This window comes from Miniopterus natalensis, chromosome 1 (genome assembly GCF_054644295.1).
Source record: "Miniopterus natalensis isolate mMinNat1 chromosome 1, mMinNat1.hap1, whole genome shotgun sequence".
Classification (NCBI taxonomy): Eukaryota; Metazoa; Chordata; class Mammalia; order Chiroptera; family Miniopteridae; genus Miniopterus; species Miniopterus natalensis.
Genome location: NC_142081.1, coordinates 198,413,954 through 198,437,008, shown reverse-complemented (window position 1 = coordinate 198,437,008; position 23,055 = coordinate 198,413,954). Strand labels below are relative to the sequence as shown.

The 23,055-nt window shown below is 53.9% G+C and overlaps 1 protein-coding gene across 1 annotated transcript in view; it reads right to left on the bottom strand.

The window, feature by feature from the left end:
• EVC (EvC ciliary complex subunit 1) overlaps positions 1-23,055 on the bottom strand; it is a 39,574-nt gene that overhangs the window by 10,878 nt on the left and 5,641 nt on the right. Inside the window, exons 3-12 of the mRNA XM_087828339.1 lie at positions 21,548-21,631; positions 19,421-19,653; positions 17,984-18,068; positions 17,546-17,644; positions 16,630-16,767; positions 14,311-14,469; positions 10,120-10,336; positions 9,528-9,673; positions 8,840-8,938; positions 4,145-4,357 (exon numbers count right to left, since the gene is read on the bottom strand). Coding sequence (XP_087684465.1) covers positions 4,145-4,357; positions 8,840-8,938; positions 9,528-9,673; positions 10,120-10,336; positions 14,311-14,469; positions 16,630-16,767; positions 17,546-17,644; positions 17,984-18,068; positions 19,421-19,653; positions 21,548-21,631 — 1,473 coding nt within the window. The remainder of the gene's footprint in view (positions 1-4,144; positions 4,358-8,839; positions 8,939-9,527; positions 9,674-10,119; positions 10,337-14,310; positions 14,470-16,629; positions 16,768-17,545; positions 17,645-17,983; positions 18,069-19,420; positions 19,654-21,547; positions 21,632-23,055) is intronic.

Sequence of the window (23,055 nt, the reverse complement as noted above, 5' to 3'; positions counted from 1 at the left end):
GTGCCCTGACTGGGAATCGAACCCTGATAGCCTAGATTCTAGGTCAATGCTCAACCACTGAGCCACGCCCAGCCGGGCTCTTATTTCTTGTTTAAAATCCTTCTCGCCTGATTTCATTAACATTTTCTCTAATATTCCCTTCTAAAGACTTGAAAATTTTCCTAGTTGCATTTGCAGTGTAAAGCACTGAACACTTATTTTCTGTGGTGTGAGGAAGGGATCGAATTTCCTCCAGACACGTGGATACTGATTGTGCCAGCACATGTGTTGGATAGTTTATCTTCCTATGACTGGCTGCCCTGCCACCTTGTATCACAGAGTTTCCATAGATTCATAGTTTCCATATATACATTCACCGCCTCCTCTGCTCTTTTACTCCGTGGGACTGTCAGTTTCTGCAGCCGCACCACACTGCTTTCCAGCTCTCATTCACAGCAAGACTTCACAGCTGCCAGGCGAGGCCTCCCATATTCTCTTGTACAAAACTGTCTCAGCTATTCTTGGCTGTTCTTCCTCTCATACGGATTTTAGGATCCATTTAGCAAGTTTTGGAAAACAGGATGTGTGTTTTTTTCTTGTAATTGAGCTGGATGACACTGATTAATTTGGACAGAATTGCCATCTTTCTAAATCTGTCTTTGAAAGTCATATACTCTCGTACTTTCTGGGCCAATGCGCCCCGGTTAAAGACCCCTGGGAGCGCACCTGCGGTGGGACAAATGGGGAACTAGAGCTAATCCTTCTCTCCTCCAAACAGGAGAAATACAAGCCCAACCTTCTCTCCACCTCCGTGACATTACCCTCTGTTAGTCTGGTTCTGCCCGATTTTCTAAAGTCCTCATTTTTTAAAGCACAGATGCTCCTCGGGTCAATATTATTTTTAATTTTGTGTATTCCCTTTGATGTCCTCCCTGGCTCTGACAGTTCCATATTCTATTTCTACACCCTCAGTGAGTTTAAATTTCCAACATACAGTCCTGACCCCATAGAACGTAAAGTTAATCAACGTCCCCTTTACCTTATGACTCGATCTGTCACTAAGGGAAAACGTCCCAGGCGGTATTACATTGAGTATCACCCCTCCCTCCTCCTCTGCATTTGCTCCCCCTGGGACTCCTGTAAGACTGGGAGAAGCCCCCCGAGGGCGCCCTCTGCTGTTTTCCACGCCTCCTACCCACTTTCCTGCTCCCCTTCTCTTGAGCTCTCGACTCTGCACCCCGGACGACTTTCTCACAGTATCTTCTAGGCCCCACACTGTCGTCAGCCACATTTAACCTGCTGTTTAACTCATCCATCCGTTTCATGACTATAATTTTCATTCATAACAGTACATGGCCATTAGTCTGTTGTCTCTTTTCGCCGTGTCTGGTCTTTACGGCTAGGCATTCCTCCTGTGTTTCGTATTGTTTTAAACGCACTTCCTTTGGAAGCACTTTCTGACAGTCTTCTCTCTGAGTGTTTCAGGTGTTTGCCGTGATCTGAACCTGCTGCTAGCTGAATGTGCTGACTCTCACGGTGGATTGTTCCTGTGTGTTCTGTAATTTTGGATGTTAGCTCATCTTCAATGTGAAGTCCAAGGCCACACATAGCAAATAAATTTAAAAAGTGGGGCAGGGACTCAATCTAGGCCTGTCTTTCTCCAAAGCCACGTCTTTCCGGGCCCTGCCGTGCTCCTCGCTGACTATTTCGCAGCCGCAGGAGAACATAGGCCCAGCTCAGGCAGAGGGAGTTACAGCCAGGGACTCGGTCATTAAGGTCCTTCCCTTTCCCCCTGTCGCTGCTCAAAGGGCGCTACCCCCAGCAGCCCGAAGGGGGCGCACGCTGCACACGGAACTCGATGGAACACAGGCTGCACCAAGCACCTGGGCCCAAACTTCACTGGGCAGGGAGAGGAGCCACCATCCCTCCAGGCAGCGGGACTAGCAGGAGTCAGGCCAGCGTTCCGCGTAGGAGGGGACCCCAGCTTAGCCGGGTGCTGCTGTGAGTGCGGCGAGGGTGGGCCTGAGAGCTCGGCACAGACGGGAGCAGGTTTGGGGGTCAGGTGGTGGAAACCTGCCTGGAGTGGGGTTCGCGGGGGGCAGTGAGAGGCGGAGCCAGGATGGAAACCGGGCAGACTGACTGCAGCCGTGGTGTCTTCACCATTAGGCTAGAGTGCCACCTGCCACGCTCCCTGTTAAAGATGCAGATGCTTGTGGACGGGCGTATCAGCTTCCAAGGGCTGCTGTAACAAATGACCACAAACTTGGTAGCTTAAAACAACAAACTTACTATCTTACAGTTCTTGGGATCGGAAGTCTGGAATGGGGGCTCCAGGGGATTAAATCCAAGGGGCCCGCAGGCCCGCATTCCTTCCGGAAGCTCTATAGGGAAAGTCCTTTCCTCGCCTTGTCCTGCTTCCCGAGGTGCCTGCCTTCCTCGGCTGGTGGCCCCTCTTCCACCTTCAAGTCCAGCACTGGGGGGCTGAGTGTCCCCCACATTGCATCCCTCTGACTCTCCTGACTCCCACTTTCATTTACAAGGACCCTCATGATTACACTGGGCCCACCTGGACAACCCAGGGTCCTCTCCCACCTCAAGATCCTAGCACATCGGCAAAGTCCCTATTGCCAGGTTAGGTTTCACGCTCACAGCTTCTGGGCATGAGGATGGGGACAGCTTCCCTGAGAGCAGGACACGGATTACCAAGGCCTTTTGGGTAGGAAATGTGGCGAATGCATTTGATCGTCTGGGTGTGGGTTTACTTTTCCATGAATAGTCCTGCTGGGGTTTTTCTTCTCACGACTAAATTTTCAGATGAACAGAAAGTTCATCTCTCATTTTCACTGTCAACCAGGACATATGGAAAGTGGGAGAACATGGACCTCTAAATATCCTGTGGTAAGTTAAGGCAATTAACTAGTCAATCAGTAAATTAAATATGACAGCAGTCTGCGGCCGTATTTATTTAATCAGCTGATGAGGCCATTAACTATCCTGCTTGCTTCTTGCATGTAAAATCCCCTCAAAATGCTTCTGCACAAGCCACGGAAAATTGACAAGCATGCATATACTCACAAGCAAATAAATAAAAGTAAAAACCAGAAGCTACGCATAGTCTGCTACTTGCCTAAAATAACTGGAGACTCATAACCAGAGCATTTTAGATGAATCATAGGTGTTTGTCTGACAATTTATCAGAAATGAAATCCTGCTTTTTTTGATGTCACCTCATCAGGTGACCAAGCACTGTGCAAAAGGCCTTAATGTGCCTGACCTCGCAGAAGCCCTGCTGGGCATTTTGGTCCCTATTTCTTCACACAGAAGCTGTGGTTCTGAGACACTCAACAAGTCGTGCAAGGTCTGCTAACTGGCTAACGTCACCCAGTCCCCAAATGGCTTCGCTGTGGTTCAAACCCAGGCATTCAGCTTCCGAGGTTAGGGGCCTGTCTCTAAAAGGCCCCCACCCCCATCTGGAAACCTACCTGAGAGGGACATCAGACTGGCCTGGTGAGCGCTCCCAACCACCGAGGCCCAGGGTCCCTCTCCCTCCCCAGGCCCAGGATTGGGAAGAATCACAGGCATTCAGCTGCATCTGCATCCCCTGGAAGAGTACAGGCTCAAGGTGACCTCTGATCCTTCCCGAAGCTGCACCATTGTTACCATAAATGTAGCAAAGTTTCCCTTTGTAGGCACCTGCTACACCCCGGCCCTGGGCTTTGAATAGGGAAAGGAAACATGCAAAGCAGGGGCTCAGAGGCCAGTGCAGCAGGAAGACAAGTTACGGATGACGGGGCAACGTGATGAGCCGGCAGAGGACAGAAGTGAACTGGAAGGTCTAAGAAACGGACAGGCGCTGTGCCCGCCACGGCTGCGAATGGCCATGTGTCTGCAAAGTGCTGCTTCTATTTACAGGAGACCCTTGAACAACACGGGTTTCAACTACACTTACACGTGGATTTTTTTTCAATAAATGCTCTACGTGTATTTTCTCTTCCCTTATACTTTTCTTAACATTTCTTTTCTCTAGCGTACTTTATTTTAAGAGAACAGTATATTATACATATAACGTATTAATTAACTGTTTGTGTTATCACTAAGGCTTCTGGTCAACAGTAGGCTGTCAGTAGTTTTACAAAATAGACCCAGTTTTACAAAATGCCCGCACCTGCTTCTCTTGCTCCAGGAGCTCTTGGAATAGTTTCCACTGCTGCTTGCGGAAGCGATCCGACTTCCCCAGCTGCAGGGCGGCGTTCTCCTGGGCCTCCTGCCTCAGGTACTCACACTCTGCCCGCGAGAGGCCGGTCACACCCGGGAGCGTCTGCAGGAACAGGATGTCCACAAACGTCTGGAACGTTTCCACGGTGCTTCGGTACAGCTCCTGAAACCGAGAGAGCCACACGATGGAGTTCCACATCAAACCACGGAGTGTGATTACAAGACGTGGACTTTAAAGTATCAATGCTTTCTATGCTCATGAAGGCCGGAGCCACTCTTAAACCTTGCAGCAAAGAGCTGGAAATTATAAAAAGTAACACTGCTTAGTTTAAAAAGAACCAATGAGAATTTTTAGAGTTGAGGAATATGAACCCAATGTACAGGTTTAATGGCAGCTAGATGCAGCTGAAGAGAGAATTAATGTGCTGGAAGATAGATCAGGAGGAAATCCACAGCAAAATAAGGAGAGACTAAGGATGGAAAACATGGAAAAGATAAAGGCAGAAAAGATACAATGAGAAAATCTAACATTTTTAATTGGAGTCTCCAAAGGAGAGAAGGGAGAGCCCAGGTAGAAGCAATATCTGAAGTGATACTAGCTTAGAAATTTCCCAAAATTGATGAAAAAAATTTACAGGCGAGGAAACTGAGGCTTCATCTGTACAGTAAAAGAGAGGCTAAAAACCATACAAGTTTAAGTATGATGCCCTGGCATTTGGTCTCCAGCACCTATCACCTTAGAAAATTTTTTTGAAAATGAATGAATGAGTGTATAGCCAGAACCTAGTAAACGTAGGGTAACTTTTTGCTACATTAATGGTAGATAAAACAGTCTTTAAGAAAAAAAGTGTGACTAGAAATAAAGGGGTTTACTTCTAGTAATGCTAAAAGGTTTAACTCAGCAGAAAGATGTAAAAGTCTAAATTTGTATGCACTTAATGGCATTACCCAAACCAACGCAATTTGCCCCATTAACAGAGCAGAAAAATGTGATGATTCAGTGACTAGATGGGGAATAAACATTTTATAAAATTTAATTTCCATGCATAAGAAACAGTTTTAGCAAAATAATCTGAAAAAAGAAAACTGTAGCAAACATAATACCTGAGGGCGGAAACTATAAAACAATATTAAGAAAAATTAAATAAGACAAATAAATGTAAGGATATACCACATTTCTGGTTTGGAAGATTGATACTGTAAAGATGTTAATTCTAACCAAAATATTTATAAATTACCAATGCTAATCAGACTGGTGGCTGGATCAATAACTATGGAGAAAATGGACTGAACCTACATGTATTCCTTTTTTTTGTTTGTTTTAAAATCCTCACCTGAGGACATATTTAGAGAGAGGGAGACAGAGGGGGAAAGAAAGAGAGAAACATCGATTGGTTGCCTCCCACTTGCACCCCAACTGAGGGCTGAACCCACAACCTGGGTATGTGCCCTGACTGGGGCACATTTGGGGAACTGAGGAATGTCTGAGGTTGGCTGAAAGGAAGCAAGCGAGGGATATTACTCCAGATAGGTGGTGGGTGGGCCAGGTCATGGGTGCCTTGTGGGCCACATCAGGAGGGCTTACGGGCCGGGCTGGGTGGGCCTCATGGGTCAGACGGGGTGGGTCTTTTGGGCCAAGTCAGATGGGTCTCGTGTCAGGTCATGTGGGAGAGTCACAGCCCAGGCTGGGTGGTCATCACAGGCTAGGTTAAGGGTGTTAAGACTTCATCTTAAGGGCTACGGGTAGCAATTTTGGGTGTCAAAATTCAAAGAGGGTTTTTTTTGATATGATCAACCGACAAGGAACGCAGCTAGGAATTCCTGGATCAGAGAGGTTAGGTGATAAGACACAGGGCCACACAGCGGGTACACAGCCAGAAAGGGCCCAGTCCTGGTCTGTCTGCTCCCCAGCAACTCTTCTCTCCTTTGCACCTTTGCGCCTCTTTGCAAGGTGAGCTGGTTGGGAAAATTACTAAAAGGAAGGAGGGGGCGTAATCGGTTGGCAGATAGTACCATGAAGGCACTGGCGAGTTTTACTTCCTCAAATATAGAAAACAATTTAGCTGCTCCAGTAACTACATGAAGTTAAAACAAAGAGCCGGGCGGCCTTGGCCTGCTGCCAGAGCAGCGCACGGGATGTGCCAGTCGGTTTTCCTCAGCCTCAGCATCCTTCGCGACGACTCGCCGCCCTTCAACCTTGACAAAGGACCGAGCAAACTGACTGGCCCTCACCCGTACCACGGAAACCCTCTTTTCAGGGCCACGGGCCACCTGGTGCCCACGGTTCTATCATTTCCTCCTCAAGACCTACCTCCAATAGATTCCTGCCCAGAAAACCGTTGTTTTGGTATTTCTACGAAACCTAATTTTTTTTTTTACTCCTTGGAAACAGTTTCCAAACAAATGTACGCAAAATAATGGCTCCCCAAGGTGTCCATGTTCGAACCCCTGGGATACGCCACCCTGCCTGGTCAGAGATTGTGCAGGTGTGAGTTAAGGGCCCTGAGGCGGGCAAATGATCCTGGATTACCCAGGTGAGTCCAATGGAAGCACAGGGTCCTTGTCAGTAAGAGAGGGAGGCAGGAGGTCAGAGTGAGAGGAGGTGGGATGGTGGGACCAGAGGCAGGAGCACAAAATCTCTGGCTCTAAGGCAGGAGGGGCCACGAGCCAAGGAATGTGGGCGCTCCCAGGAGTCGGAGGCGTCAAGGCAACGGATTCTCCCTCGGGGCCTCCGGAGGGAATGCGGCCCTGCTGGTACCTTCGCTTTAGCCCAGGGACACCCACTTTGGACTCTGCTCTCCAGAACTAGAAGGTAATAACTTTGTGTTGTTTTAGCCAGGGAGTCTGTGTTCATTTGTTGCAGCAGCCATAGCGAACTAACACCCTGTCTTCAGAATCGATTCCCTCGTTCACTCATCAGTTGTGGCCGATTCCCTCTCCCTTCTCTTGTTCACTGAATCTCTTCTCCCTCCTTGAATGTTATGGGCCCCAGGCCCGAATCCCAGGCTCCCCAGCTGAGTTTCCTTGAGCAAAATACCTTAACCTTTCACTGCTGGGCAGCAAAGGACTGACCTTGTTGAAACAGAGGCCTGGCCTTTGCCCTGGCTCCCGGGAGGTGACCTCTACGCTCTTGGAGTGTCCTCCCTTTGATTACTGGGGATCCTGGGCCACCTCAGGTAGTCTGGGATAATGGTGTGATTTAGGGTGGGGGCCATGGGCCAGGTGGTATCAGCTCCGCCTGCAAGGGGCTGGGGGTTAAGGCCGGCCACACGGGTGGTCGACGGTGTCTATGTGACTGCGTCCCGATAAAAACCGTGGACGCCGAGGCTCGAGGGAGCTTCCGTGGTTGGCGATACGCGGTGTGTAATGTCACACATCGCTGTCAGGAGGCTATTGCTGCCCAAGCTCCCACGGGAGAGGACACCGGAAGCTTCACGTTGGGGACTCTGGCTCTGACCCATGGGCCCCGTCTCTGGCTGACTTTAGCCTGTACCTCCTGCCGTAATAACCCGTAACCGTGAGAACAGCTTGCAGAGCTAGTCCTTTAGAGCGTCAAAGAGCAGGAGGGTGGCCTTGGGGACACTTGAGTTTGCATTTGGTACCAGAAGTGAGGGATGTCGTGGAGACTACTCCTGAACACTTCATAAGTGCCCAATATCGCTGCCTTCTTTGAGGGCAGAGTTTCATGTTCTCTTATTTTCCGCACCCTGACTCTGTGAGAACCTGCAGCTGAGAAGCCTGAAGCCTGGCAGGTCTGTTCCTCACCCCGCTCTCCCGGGAGCCAGGCAGGGAAACAGCGTGGGCAGGACGGTGGGAAGTGAAATTCCAGGAAGCAAGCGGCGCCGGCTCCGCACCGTCCTCACGGGCGGCTCTGGGCTGGTTCTGAAGCCTCTTCCTGAGCCGCCGAGACGTGCAATTTAGCAGCATCCGACTCAGCCAAGCTGAGGCTCTATTGTTTGTTGAAAGGTCGGGAGACAGTGGGAATTTAGAAAAATGCACTTTTCTCTGCAGCCTGAGAACTGTGAGGTGAGCAACAAATTTATCTCACAGCCACAGTGCCCACAATATAACGATGGGTGTCTCGCCCAAAGAAAGGGAAGGATTATGCCTCTGTGGGGCTGGGGCTGGGGCTGGGGCTGGGGCTGGAGCTGGGAGAGAGCCAGCCACGCTGCAAGGCCAGCTACTTTGTGAGCGTATCCTGTGCAAACGCACCCTCCGGTGCATGCGTGCCCTCCTAGACAGCGACAACAGTGACGGTCGTAACTAGTTTTGAACATTCATGCTGGGCCTCATGCATTTCCATGCTCTGCACATGCAGGCTCGTTTAACCCTCTGGATAATCCCATGAAGAAAGCCTCCTGTCCCCATTTTAACAGAGGAGACTGAGATACTGACCATCAAAACAGACCCTGGTCCCAGGCGTCCTCACTGCCACCAGGCCCCAGTGGCTCTCGCCTGAACCACCTCGATGCCTCCCCAGTCTCCCTGCTCCCAGCTCTGCCCCCTACAGGCCACTGTCCGCAGTCCTTGGAAAACATAAGGCAGGTCCCTTTGGGCCTTCAGGGGCCCGGGCCCAGGAGGGCGTGAAGTTCTCACGCACACTCAGATCCTGAGGCTCAGCCGGGCTCGCCGGGAGGCCACATACCTGGCAGAGCGCAGCTGCGGCCTCGGTGGTCCTGAAGGTCTCCTCGTCCTCCAGGTCACTGCGTCTTGCCCTCTGCCTCTCCAGGACCCCGTGAAAAGCCTGTGAGTAAAAACAGGTTGAATGTGACAGAAAAATGCAGTTTTGCGCCCAGAAAAATCTCACCACCTGACCCCTGCCTCTCAGATCAAAAGGATGTTCACCCTTGATTTATACACGAGAAAAGTGAGGCGCGGGGTCAAGTGGCTTCTGTGGCTTGCACGCTGAGGCCAAGGCGAGGACCAGTGAGCCGGGCTTCCAGGAAAACCTCAGGCTGTGATTTGTCCAGCCCCGGAGGAGAGGTGCTGCCAGGTTACCCATGGCTGCTCTCTCCCGGACACAAACCACCCGACAGCATCCTCAGATTCAGCTACTGGAGACCACGGCCCAGGCCCTGGGAGACCCACCCAGTGAGCCCTTGCCACTGGCATGCAGACAAGCAAGCTAGGGACGCAGGGCTCAGAGGACTTGGCCAAGGCCACTGGGTGGACCCAGGGGAGGCCAAGAATCACCCTCCCATCTGCCGGATGACAAAGCCCCCAGCACCCCATGCACGGTAGCCTGGACTGGGCCACACCATGGTCAGCCTGCATGGCTGCTCCCGGGATGAGCGTGCCCACTGACATGGCAGGTAAATCAGGAGCAGGGTCACCTGCAGGAGCTCCTCGGGGTCAGAGGTCAGCTGCGCCTCCAGGACGCTCCTCCGCTCCTCTTCCTGGGCCAGTGTAAGCTCCGCCGTCCCCTCCACCTGGCGAACCCGTGACACCTCGACCAGATCTTTGACTCGCTGGGCAAACTCTGAAATCGAAATAAGCCACAGGACGTCACAGGTGACTCTCCTGCCGGAGCTTTCACCAGCTTCTTCCGCCAGCAAGAGGAGGGGGCGAAACTGAGGGGCGAATTCCGTTTCACTCGTTTCATCATTCGGGCATCTGCTTCCAAAGGCCAGCCTTAGGAGCCTGGCCTCTCCGAGCCCGGGGCCCCGCATTGACGCGGGGACCCCCACCTCCCCTTGGGCCAAGGCTCGGGATGCCACAGAGGTTTTATTTAGCTGCTGTGCGGGGCGGCTGCAAACTGACCAGGAGATAAACGAGGGGCGGTTCCTGGGGAGTGTGGGGAGGTGTGGGTGGGTCAGGGGAGGCCGGGTGACACGACACAAACCTTCACCCCCCAGGTCCCTAAGCCCCGCCCTGCCCACCATGGCCCACGGCCCGGGGGCCCGGGCCCTGCAGAAGCTCGCTCACCCCTCCCGAAGCGCTCGGCCTCCTCCCAGAAGGCCTTGTGCTGCTGGGTGAGCAGCTCCTCCTTCTGGCGCCCGGACAGCCGGCCTTGGACGGTCAGCAGGTCCAGGCTGCGGGAGAGGGCGGCCAGGCGGCACCTGGTCTCCTCCTGGATCTGCAGCTTCAGGAACTCGATCATCTTCGCCATGTGTGCCCGGCCCATTGTCCTGTCCAGGATGTCCTGAGAGGAGAACGACCCCGGGCGTCAGGTTGGGACATCTCGGGTTGGCGCTCGGCCACAGGGTCTGTTAACAGCCCAACCTCCCTGCATGCTGAGCACAGACGAAGTGGCTCCCTTCTGAGCCTCCTGTGCCTGCTCCTCAGGGGAGACTCTGTTGTCCCTCACGGAGCCATAGTGAGGTGGACACTGGTTAAGATATGCAGAGCGCTTGGTACATACTGAGTGCTCCCCAGAGCGGGCTCTTCAGGGAGGAATTCAATATACGTCCATGATCCAGGAGGAAAACCCACCTTTCTTACAGCCACTCCTTCCCCATCCAATGGCCTCTGGCCACCAACAGCCCCGAGAAGTACACGGAGAGACAAAGGTCACAGGAGTCCTGGGCCTTTGTGCCCCAGAGCCTGAGTTCCGGGGATTGAAGAGACTTCAGGAGCGATGCCCAACCGCAGACCTTAGAACCAGCTCCACCCTGTTCTATCGCATTATTATTACTACGCAGGACAGGCCTCCACCCCACGCAGAACATGCTGACCAAGGCAGAGGGGCCCTGCAGGTCTGCACGGATGGTCCTTCCATCTCAGAGAGAAGATGCCCAATGAATGGGTGCTGTCGAATGAGAGCAAGGACCACGGAAGGAGCAGGGACACTGCAGTGGCCATGGGGACCACATTAGAGCTGCAGGCCTGTGTCCTTGCCCATCTCGCCACTGCCCCACCTGCACCATGGAGGCCTGAGTTAGCCCAGCCCCTTCCCCACCAGGCCTGCCGTCCTGCCTCGTTCAGAGCCTCCTCCCCATGCCCTTCCTGCGGACCACAGTCACGTCTGCGCTGGGCTACTGCCTCGGACCTGTTCCCGGTCTCCCAGCCTCCCACCTGTCCCCTTAAGCTCTGTCTCCACGCGGCAGATGGGCCTTTCTCAGATGAAGACACGGCTCTGTCATCCCCTGGCCCAAACCCTCTAGTCACTGCCCTCAGACCCAGTCCAAACCCCGGGCATGGAGCACGAGGCCCTTCAGGACCAGGCCTGGCTCAGTCCCCAGCCTTGTCCCACACACCTGCCTATTCTGGCTGCCCGGCTCACGGCTCCGCCAGGCCTTTGCACACTCGGAGCCTTCCTCCTGGGCCACCCTCCCTGCCTCCTGGTATTCACTCCACTGCCTGGCTGGGTCCTACTCATCCTGACAGGCTCTGATCTTCTGCACCCCACTGCACCCCTTCTCCATGCTCCACCACCCATGTGCTTCTGTCATTGAGGGACCTGAACCTGAGGACAGTCCTGGGCTGGGATGAAACTCCTTGAAGAGAGGGGCTGATCTGAGCCACCGACTGCCCAGCCTGGGCCTCGCTGTGGCTGAGCTGCACTGGCCTGTGTTCTAACAGCGTGTGAACAGGGCAAGAAAAACGACCCCCCGATTATGGACAAGGACCCTGACGTTTATTCTGAGGGCCACATAACTAGCCCAAGGGACGGCCTTGAACTTCCTCTCCTCCAATGAAACAAACCTGCCAGCAGCCAGCGGGCCCAGGCCCACTAGAGGGCCCAGAAGGCCAAGCCCCCAGCGCTGTGGCCACGGGGGAGGCTCTGCCAGGGCCCAGGCAGGGTGGGCAGGGGGGACAGCCACCTCAGATGCAGCAAGGCGAGGCCCTCCCGGCTCCTAGCGACAATGCAGCTTCTGGGTTTGTATTCAAGGGAAGATGGGAGTGGGGAGAGGTGAGCCTGAGCGGAGGGGCGCCCGATGGAGGGCGGGAGGAGCAGAGGGACATGAGGTGGGGCCACTGCCAGCTCCGAGAGCGAGTGCAGTGGACTCGAGTGCCTGGGCTCCGGCCTGGCTCCACCCCTCAGAGCCGCAGGACTTAGGGCACCGTGTCCTCATGTGACACCTGATTTACAGAGCTGCTTTGAGGGTTAAGTAAGTTATAATACGCAAAGCATTTTAAACAGTAGCGAGAACACAGTAAGTGCTTGGAATGCAGCTGTTCTCATCACTGTCTACAGCGAGTCCCCACATCGCTCCTGGCATCCGGTGTTTCTCGAACATCCCAAGAGACTGACTCTGATGACCTTTAGGGCCCTTCCAGGGCTCCGATCTGAGAGTCACACGTTCCCGGTCCACCTGCCCAGGCCAAAGTGCTCAGACGCTTCCCATGTGAGCTTCTGTTCAAAAGGCCTGACCTACTGTCCGATCTCTAACACTCTCAGGGCAGGCACTGCTCTGATCCCATTTTACAGATGATGAGACTGAGTCACAGAGAGGCTGAGTAAGTGCCCGAGGTCACACAGCTAATAAGTGGCAGGACTGTGGGACGTGCTCAGGGTTCTGGCTCGAGTCTGCGGCGCCGTTTCTACAACAGAACGTGGCACAGAGTAGGTGCTCATTAAATGTTGGCTGAAGGGAGAGCATCTGAGAACCTGGATAATTCGTTTCCTTCATCTTACTTGCAAGTTTCTAGCTAATACTTGGGCCGGTGTCAGCTAAGGATACTTTTTTTTTTCCCTGCATCAATATCCTGCTGACAGGATAATAATTAGGTAAAAAGGGAAAGTCTTGCTCTTTTGATGAGAAATCAGCAGCCTGACCAAATTAAAACCCAGTCCAAAGGGGCTTGGAGGTGAACCAGGAGGCAGGGAGTGCAGGGTAGGGGCATCAGCAGACTCCCTTTCTGTCCACTGTGGGCATATCTGCCCATCTTTTAACAGCGCTGGGCAGAGAAGGGACTGTGTGTACAGAATGGGGAGGCAAAGATAAAGCTCTCCAAGGGCTGGGTGCACCGGGGCACATTCGCATGCACAACTAACTGGCCTGGGTGTGGGGGAGGCCCTGCGTTTCTAACCGGCTCTCAGGCGGCCGCCGGTCTGCAAACCACGCCCTGGAGCAGGTGGTTTGTGGAGAAGCAGCAGGAATCCACTATGGCTCCACAGGGCCTGGGGAGCCGGGTCTCTGAGCTGCAGGCAGGGCGGCCGCTGAAGGTTTCCGAGCCGGGTGTAACCTGGGCAGGTGCGCAGGTCCGAGATGGAATGCATGGGCTCCCAAGGTCAGAGGAAGGGGAGATGGGTGCACAGTGCCCTGGGCCTCGCACGCAGCAGGGTGAGCCCCAAACCTCCAGAGAAACCTGCTGGTGATGAGGGTGTTACAGAGCACCGAGCACTTCCCTGGGCCTGTCTGTGACAACTCCTAGGACCGCTCTTTATAAATAGAGTATTTGGAACTCAGAGGGGTTAAGTAACCAGTTTAAGATAACACGGCTTCAAGTGGCTGGGCCTTGATTCGAAGTAGGATTTGCAGATTCCTCTACCCCAGTGGTTTGCATCCCCAGCTACACACCACAATTGTTTGGGGAGTTTTAAAAGCAGCAAAACCAGGGCTTCTACTTCAAACTGATCAGACTGGATCCCTGGGCGGGAGGCATGGACATTTTTGAAAGCTCCCTCGGTGATTCATGAGGCAGTCGGGAGAGCAAAGCTCCATCCATACCAGCGGGCTTCAACTCTGACTGCTCACCACGGTCACCGGGAGCTCTGGAAACCCTGGACTGATTAAATCAGGATCTCTGGGGTGGGGACTCACCTGGGACCCAAGCATCAGTACTTTCTAAAGGTCCCCAGATAATTTCAGTGCACAGCCAGGGTAAAGAAACAGTGCTCTGTGCTGCAGGAATGTGGAGCTGACTGGCATCTTCATGCCTGGGGCGGAGGGATGGAGGGACGGACGGATGGATGGATGGAGGGATGATGGATGGACGGATGATGGAGGGAGGGAGGGAGGGAGGGAGGGAGGGAGGGAGGGAGGGAGGGAGGGAGGGAGGGAGGGAGGGAGGGAAGGAAAGATGGATTCATTGCTTTTCTCTGGGTTTCTCTCCCCATCTACAATATGAAGGTGTTTAACTCAACGATCTCTACAGCACCTCACGCCTCCCGACTCCGCACCTCTAGCTTAAATCTCTCCATGTTCCCTCCCCGGTCCCCTCGAGCGTTACCAGAGCCTGCGAGTCCTGAGAGTCACGCAGCAGCCCTTCTGCTGCGATCATTCTTTCTGTCAGAGCCGCCCCGAGCTGTCGGGCCTTGGAGCTGGGACACTTAAACTGGTCCACGAGACAGTGCTGGATGCTTTCCACCTGTGTCCAGAAAGCGTCCATCTGTGAAATGAGAAAGAGAAGCCAGAGGTGGGGGAGCAAACTTAGCTAAGGAAGCGATAAAGCACCCTGGTTTGGCTCCGTCGTTAAAGCGTCGGCCTGAGGACTGAAGGGTCCTGGGTTCGATTCCAGCCAAGGGCACGTACCTGGGTTGCAGGCTTGATGCCTGGCTCAGGTCAGGGCATGTGCGGGAGGCAACCAGTCAATGTGTCTCTCTCACGTCGATGTTTCTCTCTCTCTCTCTCTCTCCCTCCCTCCCTCCCCCTTCCACTCTCTCTGAAGAAAAATGGAAAAAATATCCTCACGTGAGGATTAAAAAAAATAAAATAAAAGCGATAAAGCTGTATGGCCCAGGCTCAGGAACTACAATTCCGTCCTTATAGCAAACTGAGACTCCAAACAATTCTGCACTTGGAGCGAGCCCGTCTGGGCAGTAATCGCATTCCCGAGAGGTCCCTCCCATTCCTCCGCAGGCCCCCGTCAGTTGCAAGGTGGCTTCTCACAACCAGCAAAGAGCCGCTGCTAAGGCGGGAGCCACGAGAACCAGCGGAGACTCCAGCAGGCTGTGCGTCCTGCCAGGGGGCGCTGGGAAGCGTCCAGGTCTTCAGAAGGGATGGAACGTGCCCCTTTAAATATCAGCTATTGTCCCCAAAGTATAAGACAGAATCCGGCAGAGACGACGCTGACCATGAAAACATTCTGCTGGAAAATCTTTTCCTTCCCCACCTCATGGGAAGCGGAGCTAGGACCCCCTCGTGGCTGAGAGGGTCAGGCCTCGCTGGCATCAGTGGGGCCCCGCATCCGAGAACAATGACCCCGGGAGTCCTAACGATGTCTTTTGTTCGCGGCGGGCAGGTTGTGTGCGTCCCACAGTTTACTTCTAGATAAAACGTAGATTGGGGGGAGGCGGCGGCTCGGAGAGAGGGACCCCTCGTCCTGGGTCCCAGAGCTAAGGGGAGGCAGAGGCAGACGGGGCTCAGGCCCCTTCAGCTCCCAGCTGTGAGCGTCTCCTTGGCTCCACCTCGCCGACGCTGAAGTGGACACTTCTGGGCATCTCCAAGTCCTCCAGCCAGAGCTCACTGCCTCCCCTCCCAACCTGTCCTCAGTCTGGGGTCCTTATTTCCCTAGGACTGACCCTCCCTACCCTCTCCCCCCGTCATTATAGTCCACCCTACTGGCTCCCGCTTTCTTACCTCTCCACCCACTCCAATGCCTTCAGGAAACTCCTGCTGCACCAGCCCAGCAGCTCTTACCTGACCCGCACACCGCAGCCTGCGTGGTCCTTCTAACCCAGAAACGGGCCACGCCCCCCTCCGCTGCGAACCCGCAGCGATTCCCCCTCCTTGGCGTGAGGGCCCTGGGGCCTGTCTCTGCTTCCTCTCACTCTGCCTGCTCCTGGACCCCCGGCTGCCTTCTCTGCCACCCACTGGCCAGCACCCACGTGTCTCCCAAACGGCCTCTCGATGGTCCTTTCTTCTACGAAGACTTTCCAGACCCTGGGGTAAGACGAATTCCTCTCTGCACTGTGCCCCAGCCTCCCCGTGTGTCCATCTGTCACACCTGTAACCCAGAAAGCCCTCATCTGCTCACCTGTCACTCCCCATCACCCCCGCCCCGCCCCGCCCCGCCCCGCCCCAGGCCGGCCTGAGCGTCTCTCGGACAGGGCCAGGTCTAAGTTCATTTTGAGTCCCCAGGAGCCAGCACAGCACCTGCGTGCCAAGGAAACGTCTGTTTCATACATCATATATGAACGCAGGACGTGGAGCCCAAAAGCAAAACAGGCATCTGAGGGGAGCCATCCTCTCTGGGATCTGAAACAGGCTTTTGTGAGTGAAGCCGAGTGTGAGAAGTTAGTAGCCGGCATCTGCTCCAGCCCCCCGGGGCTCATGACGCACAGGGTTACAGCAATCTTTGCTTTCAGGGGTAAAAAGGTCAATCTAAAATTTAAACAAGGGGGATCGGTTACAAAAATAAAAAACCTTCCTCTGTAAATCTTGGCCCTCGGTTATACCTTCTCTATGGCTTAATTTGGAGGCTAGGGGCAGACAGGGCCGGGAATTCGGTATTAAACAGGGTTCTAGGTGCCATCCACATCTTTAATCTCACCAGCTGGACTGTCCCGAAAGCACAGCTTTTATGCCGGAAAGAAAACCCATCACCTACGTTACCCGTCAGCTGCTCGGAGTATTCTCGCTCCTTCCTTTCCACCTCCGCCAGGGCGATGTACTCGGAGTCCCCGGCGCCCAACGTGTCCATGTGGGACAGCCTGACCTGCAGTCCCCTTTCCAGTTCCTCTAAATCCTGAAACAGGCAAGAGAAGGAAAACAAAGGGAAAAATCGAATCTTTCTTAAATTCTAGAAAAAGGCGGGCTTTTACCATGTAGTATTGCTTAACCATAAGTAAGTGCTCTGGGTGCTGTCCGATTTAAGGCTGGATGATAAAAACCTATTTTGCTCATTAAATATGGAGTCTCAAGAATAAGGAATTATTTTCTCCCATTTTCCTACCCTCTCTACAAAATACAGATCAGACTTAGAAAACAACGAAGCAGTATCTTTCAGTCCTTCTAAGTCCTGGAAGATTATATATTTAAAAACACCCCAAACTTGTGCAGAAATTCCCATCAGCGGTGATTCTCTCGGACAGTGACTGTGACCAACACCCTTCTAGTTTCTCTGCTTCCAATGTTTTTTTCATATTTTAGTAGCACACAGTGTTATTTTTATTTTTTTATTTAAATATATGTTTATTGATTTCAGAGAGAGGAAGGGAGAGGGAGAGATAGAAACATCAATGATAAGAGAGTTATTGATCGGCTGCCTCCTGCAGGCCCCCTGACCGGGAACCGAACCCCGATTGCCTGGATCCTAGGCCTATGCTCAGCCGCTGAGCCACGCCCGGCCGGGCCACACTGTTATTTGTATATCTGTACACACACTTTCACATCTCTATATTATGTTAAAAAGTGTACATTGTACTAAACTATCTTTACACATGAAAGCAAACACACTTTCACAAGTTTTATATGTCATAATAAACTACTTTCCAGTTACCTTGAAATACAGGTAGAAGACTTACATTTTCTTGTTTCGAAAGAATCTTCTGGTAGAATTCGTCATCAGGCTTCTTTTTCGGAAAAAGGTCAAGGAGGCACATTTTAAAAATCAGGATGAACATCTATTGCCAACAAAGGAAACAACAAAGAGAAAGGTTTAAACAATGGTACCTCCCTCCCGCCTCCCCTCCTTCCCCTCCTCCTCCTGCTTCTGTCTCTCTGTCTCTGTCTCTGTCTGTCTGACTGTCTGTCTCTCTCTCTTTGGGTAAAGTGAAGCCGGTGCCCACCAGCAGGCAGGACCCGCTCTTCCACCGAGGGGTCTACGCCTAAGGTCGCTCTCCCTCCCCACCGTGCTCGCTCCACTGTCACCCACGCCCATCTCCCTAGGGGCTCAGTGCCCAGAGAGCCCGTGTCCCAGTTCCTGAGCCCCGACGAGGCGATGCGACCACCTCTCCACCTACCAAGTGCTTGTCCCGCCTCAGCGCCGCGTCCAGCTGCAGCAGATCCTTCAGGTGAAGGCTGTAGACACACAAGTCAAGGTCGGCGCTGCAAAGTCGAAAGAGAAACGAAGCAGACGGTCAGTGTTTGAGGCGGGAGAGAGGTTAGGGGATTAGCGCATCTGGGCTTCAGTGCAGGCCATGCGCGTCCTGGCGCCAGAGTTTAAATTCTGCAGTGCGGGGAGGGTCCTAACAGCCACCCTCAGTTTACAAGGAGTCACAGAAGCTATCTGAAGGGGACTGTGGCCTGGACATCAAGGACAGAACAGGAAGAGAGGGCGGGTGGGAGAAACGAAACTGACCCTTCCTCCCGGTCACTTGCGTGTCTGGTATCACGTGTCTGGTTCTGAGTGCTGTGATGTAGACATTCTTGTGCCCATTTTACAGACCAGGAAACTGACTCAGGAACTCGAGGGTCAGAGAAATCAAGTATTGGCCACATGGTCACAGGGGCAGGTAAGAGGCAGGGTGTAAAGAGAGGCCTGTGACCTCTTTTCTCACTAGGTAAATGTGCTTTAAATGGTTAGAAGTCCTCTAGGTCCAAATACCCAGAAACAGCCTTTTCCAGTGAGGCAGGCCAAGCCAACCAGGCTCCTGTCCAGTGAAGCTGCTCTTGCCCCGGGCCACCCTCAGGGTCCTCCCAAGCTCAGGGCCCTGAGCCCACTCTTTCCATAGCCCTGGACCGTGTCCAAGGCCCCTCGAACCCACCAAACGTCAGAGTGGACAGGCCTGAGGACCAACCCACAAACCTGCCAGACTGAGTCTTGGGCACCTCCCACGTGCTCAGCCCTGCTCTGGGCTGGGTAGTTATATGATTCTGAGCGTGGGCATCGGAGATAAAGTGGTGGGGTCAAACGTGGCCCCATCACCATCCACTGTGTGACCTTGGGCAAGTCACTCCGCCTCTCTGAGACTCACTTCATAAAATGTGGACAACAGTAGCCCCTACCTGATAAGGTCCTTAGGAGGAATTAAATTCATTGACTGATTAAATTATTCATCACTAAACCTGTCCCAGGATCCACTGGCGGACGGGACAGGGCAAGGAACAAGACAGGCCTGATCCTTGTGTGCATGTAATAAGTAATCCCTGCAAAGTGCGCAGCAGTCCGCCCAGCACACAGGAGGTGCCTAATCCGTGCTCGCTGCTGCTGTGCCAGCCCAAGGCACGCCGGTGAATCATTGAGGCCCCCTGATGTCTCTACAGGGGCTTGAGCCGGACTCCATAACCCCCATGCTGCTCGACACCACAGGACAAGTGACAGAAGGATATAGGGTCCCACTCTGACACTGGGCAGCTGTGTGTCCATGGCTGAGTAGCTTAACCTCTCTGGGCCTCTGTTCCCTCCCCTGACAGTGATGTGCTCCCTGGGTCTGCGCCCTCCACCCACACCCCCTCACCTCTCACAGGTCAGCGCCTCGGGGAAGCTGTGGATCCGGAGGAAGGTGCGGCCGAGGAACCTGTCGTCGCTGGCGGTGGAGTGGATGCTGGAGGAGGAGCTGCACTCCTCCTTCTCCGCCTGGCTCAGGCTCCCCAGGCTGCTGGAAGGCGACGCCTCCACCGGCTGGTGGGGCAAAACCACCTGCTTTAAATTCTCGTGCAGAGACGGGTTGGAGGAACCATCGGCCAGAGGCTGGGGGGCAGAGAGAAATCAGACTCTTAGTGCACGTGACCCTCAGGGGTCTGATTCAGTCATTCCGCCTGCTACACATGACGGTGGCTCCCAGGATGGCCAGGCGGGGCCGCATGGGGAGGGCTGTGACAGACCCACATCACAGCTCTCTTGTCCCCAAGAGACCAATGCTCTGCACCCGGCTCCCACCCCGTGGCTATGAGCCTGCCTCTGTTTCCCGATGGCCCCCTGTCCTCGGTGCTCGGCTGCTCACCTTCCCTGGCCCACCCCTCTTGCTGCTGTCACAGACCCCCGCACCTGCTCTGTCCACTAACCTGCTGACCGCCTAGCTCTTCTTTACCTACACTGATGTGGGCATCACCTCCTGCCCCCCGGCCTTCCAGGTGGCACCTCACTGCTCTCAGGTTGGCTCAAAGAAATGCAGCTCCTGCCATGACCACAAGAGGTCGCAGCCTGGTACAGCCTGAGCGGGAGGGACGCTGTCCCCCAGGCTGGACACCCTCCCCTGCTGGGCTGAAGCAGCCCTTCCTCCAGACAGACCCCGGGGCCCAGCCCACGCCAGGTCCCACAGGCCCCTGGTCCTTTCTGTGTAGCCAGATACCACACACCGTCCCCACCCAGACTGGGATGGCCTCCAGGGTGAGGACAACGCTCTCCCGACCCAGGGTCACCCCCAGTGGGTGTGGATGATGAACTGCCCCAGCTCTGGGAGTGGGGCCCTCCTCCCCGCCCCACCCCTGCCCCAAAGAGCTGAGGGAACAAAGTGGTTCCAATGCGTGTTCTGGGGAACAGGCCCATGAACTGTGTCCAGCTTCTTTCACTGTAACGGTTCCACAGAAAATCTAATTTGGGAAAGTCTGTTAAACAAAATGGAAATTTCTTCGGTGGGGGAATTCTCAGAGCCTTCGATGTGCTCTGGCTGTTCCAAAGCAAAGAATAACTTAGAAAACCAAACAGGTACTGAGTGCTTAGATGTGACACAGTGTTCTAAGCAATCACGTCTACTGTCCGATGTAACCCTCAAAACAACTGGGTGAGGCAGGAGGGCCCCTTACTCCCATTTCACAGATTAAGAAACTGAGACCAAAGAAGACAGGAAATGGTCCACAGTACATGGCGGGGGTGGGAGTCAGGGCTGAGTCAGTGACTCCAGAGCCTGTCCTCTCTCCCCTCAACATACTTGACCAGAAACTCTTTTTTTTTTTCACAGAGCATCTCACAAGCCAAGGGTTCCTGGGGCACCACAGGAGACCCCGCTCTGCAAGACGCCGGCCGCAGGTGTGAACTCCTGCCTTCAGGTATGAGACCTGTAGCCAGGTTGGGGGTGGGTGACTCTGGCCCTGCCACTTTCTGCGGTATGACCTGGGGCAGGTCATCAGCCTCTCTGGGCTTCAGTTTCATTGTGTGTCATTTGGAGAAGACAATATTATTTATCTTATAGGAATATTTAAGGTTGAAAAGCCTGATGCATGATAAACACTGAGCACTCTGCCAGCCCCACAGCAAGTGCTCAGTGCTAGCTGCTGGCCTGAGTCTCGGGGGCTGTGAACGAGATGTTGGTAACTGCGTCAGTATCAGCGTTTATATTTGTGTTAAGTGGGCAGGGTGGAGGCTGTCCTACTGTGCTGTCCCCGGGTGTCCCTCGGATACAACACTATGGTAATTCCTCGCCGTGACATACCAGGGGCACACCCTGGCCCCAACCACACCGTCATCAAATGGGTCAACCCCGAAGTGCTGCTCAGTTCCAAAGCCTCACACTTACCCCTATTACGATGTCCTGCCACGAAACCCTCAAGGAGAACTGGAATCGCACACTAATCCCACTGCTCCGCCCCCCGTCTCTAGCACATTACTGAGCAATCGCGTTTCCAGCGGAGCTGAGGTCTCTCACCCGGAACTTCTGGTTGATGGGGTAGACGACTTTCGCCTTCAGCGCGAATGCGGTGACGTTGCCGTTGAAAGACGGCTCATGCTCCTGGGAAGGAAGAGGAACAGTGGCGTGGGGGGCTTGCCGCAGACGAAGGGTCAGCCACCAAGAGTTTCCAAAATGCCACATCGTGTTTGTAACCGTGGCCTGGGGAAGGGACCACAACAGGCACGGACAGATCTAAGTAAGCACTCGCTTGGTGGAAGGATGGGTGACGGATGGGTGAATAGGTGGATGGGTGAATGGACCGACAGACAACAGGTGGATGGATGGGTGGATGGATGGATGAATGAATGGATCAATGGACAAATGGGTAGATAGAGGAATGTACAGACAGCTGGAAAGATAGATGGGCAAGTGGGTGGATGGATGGACAGATGGATGAATGGACAGATGGACGAACAAATGGGTAGATGGATACATGGACAGATGAATGGATGAACATATGTACAGATGGACAGGCAGGTGGATGGATGGATGCGGGAGGGAGGGACATACCGACAGGTAGATGAATGGACAGACAGATGTTAAATAGCACATTCATTTAACTCCAAGTCTTCACCTTTGGAAGAAATCAGGATTCAAACAACATGAGGATAGTTAACAAGAACGTTCCTAACAGCTGTGAGCCGTGTTTTAGTGGGAAAGTCAGAGATCATTTTAGCACTGCCAGTGGTATTAACACTCACACGTGGCAATATTCACGCTAGACTTCGGATTAGACCCTTAACAACAACCAGGGGTCGGGCAGGCTCTTCCCGTCTCTGAGCCTTGGTCGTCCCAGGCAGTGCCCAGGTGGCGCGTGTCCCCAGGACCTCGCAGGTAAAGCTCCCAGCAGAGAGGCTGGCACAGGCCAGAAGTGAGACGACGGCAGCTGTAGGTAGTGGCGAGGAGCCAGGGGGCCCGGCGCAGGAGCGGCCGCGCCGGGGAGCCGGCCTGACTGTAGCCGACGCACTCATTCCGGGCCTGCTCTTCGCCTCTGCTTCTCTCCCGCGGGGCTCGTCCCGCGGCACTTGGCAAAGCCGGTGCCGCAGGAATGCTTTGGACACAACCAGCAAGTGGACGGCGGTGAGCAGGCGGGTAAGTCGGGAGCCTGGCACCCAGACCTCGAGCAACCTCTCCCCAGCGGGTGAAAAGCGCACCCACTTCTGCTTCCATGCTCCTCAGCTAAGTCTTGAAGAAAGCGCCCGTGACAGCGAGCGAGCGATCGATTTTCCGCTTCCTCGTGACGTGCAGGGTTGAAGCAGCCCCTGACCGAGCCGGCAACCAGGCCCCTGTCTGTCTCCAGAGAGGGTTTCCCATGACGTCCTGCTGAGCAGGGCAGGGAGGGGCAAGGGCCCCGGTTCCAGTCATTTCTATCCATCCCTTATGACTCACAAAAGTAGATGTAGACGAGAATGGGGAAGACCACTCCATGTGCCACCTCCTAAGCGTCCAAGGTTCTGTGCAGTAAATGGAGGTTACTGTCTCCA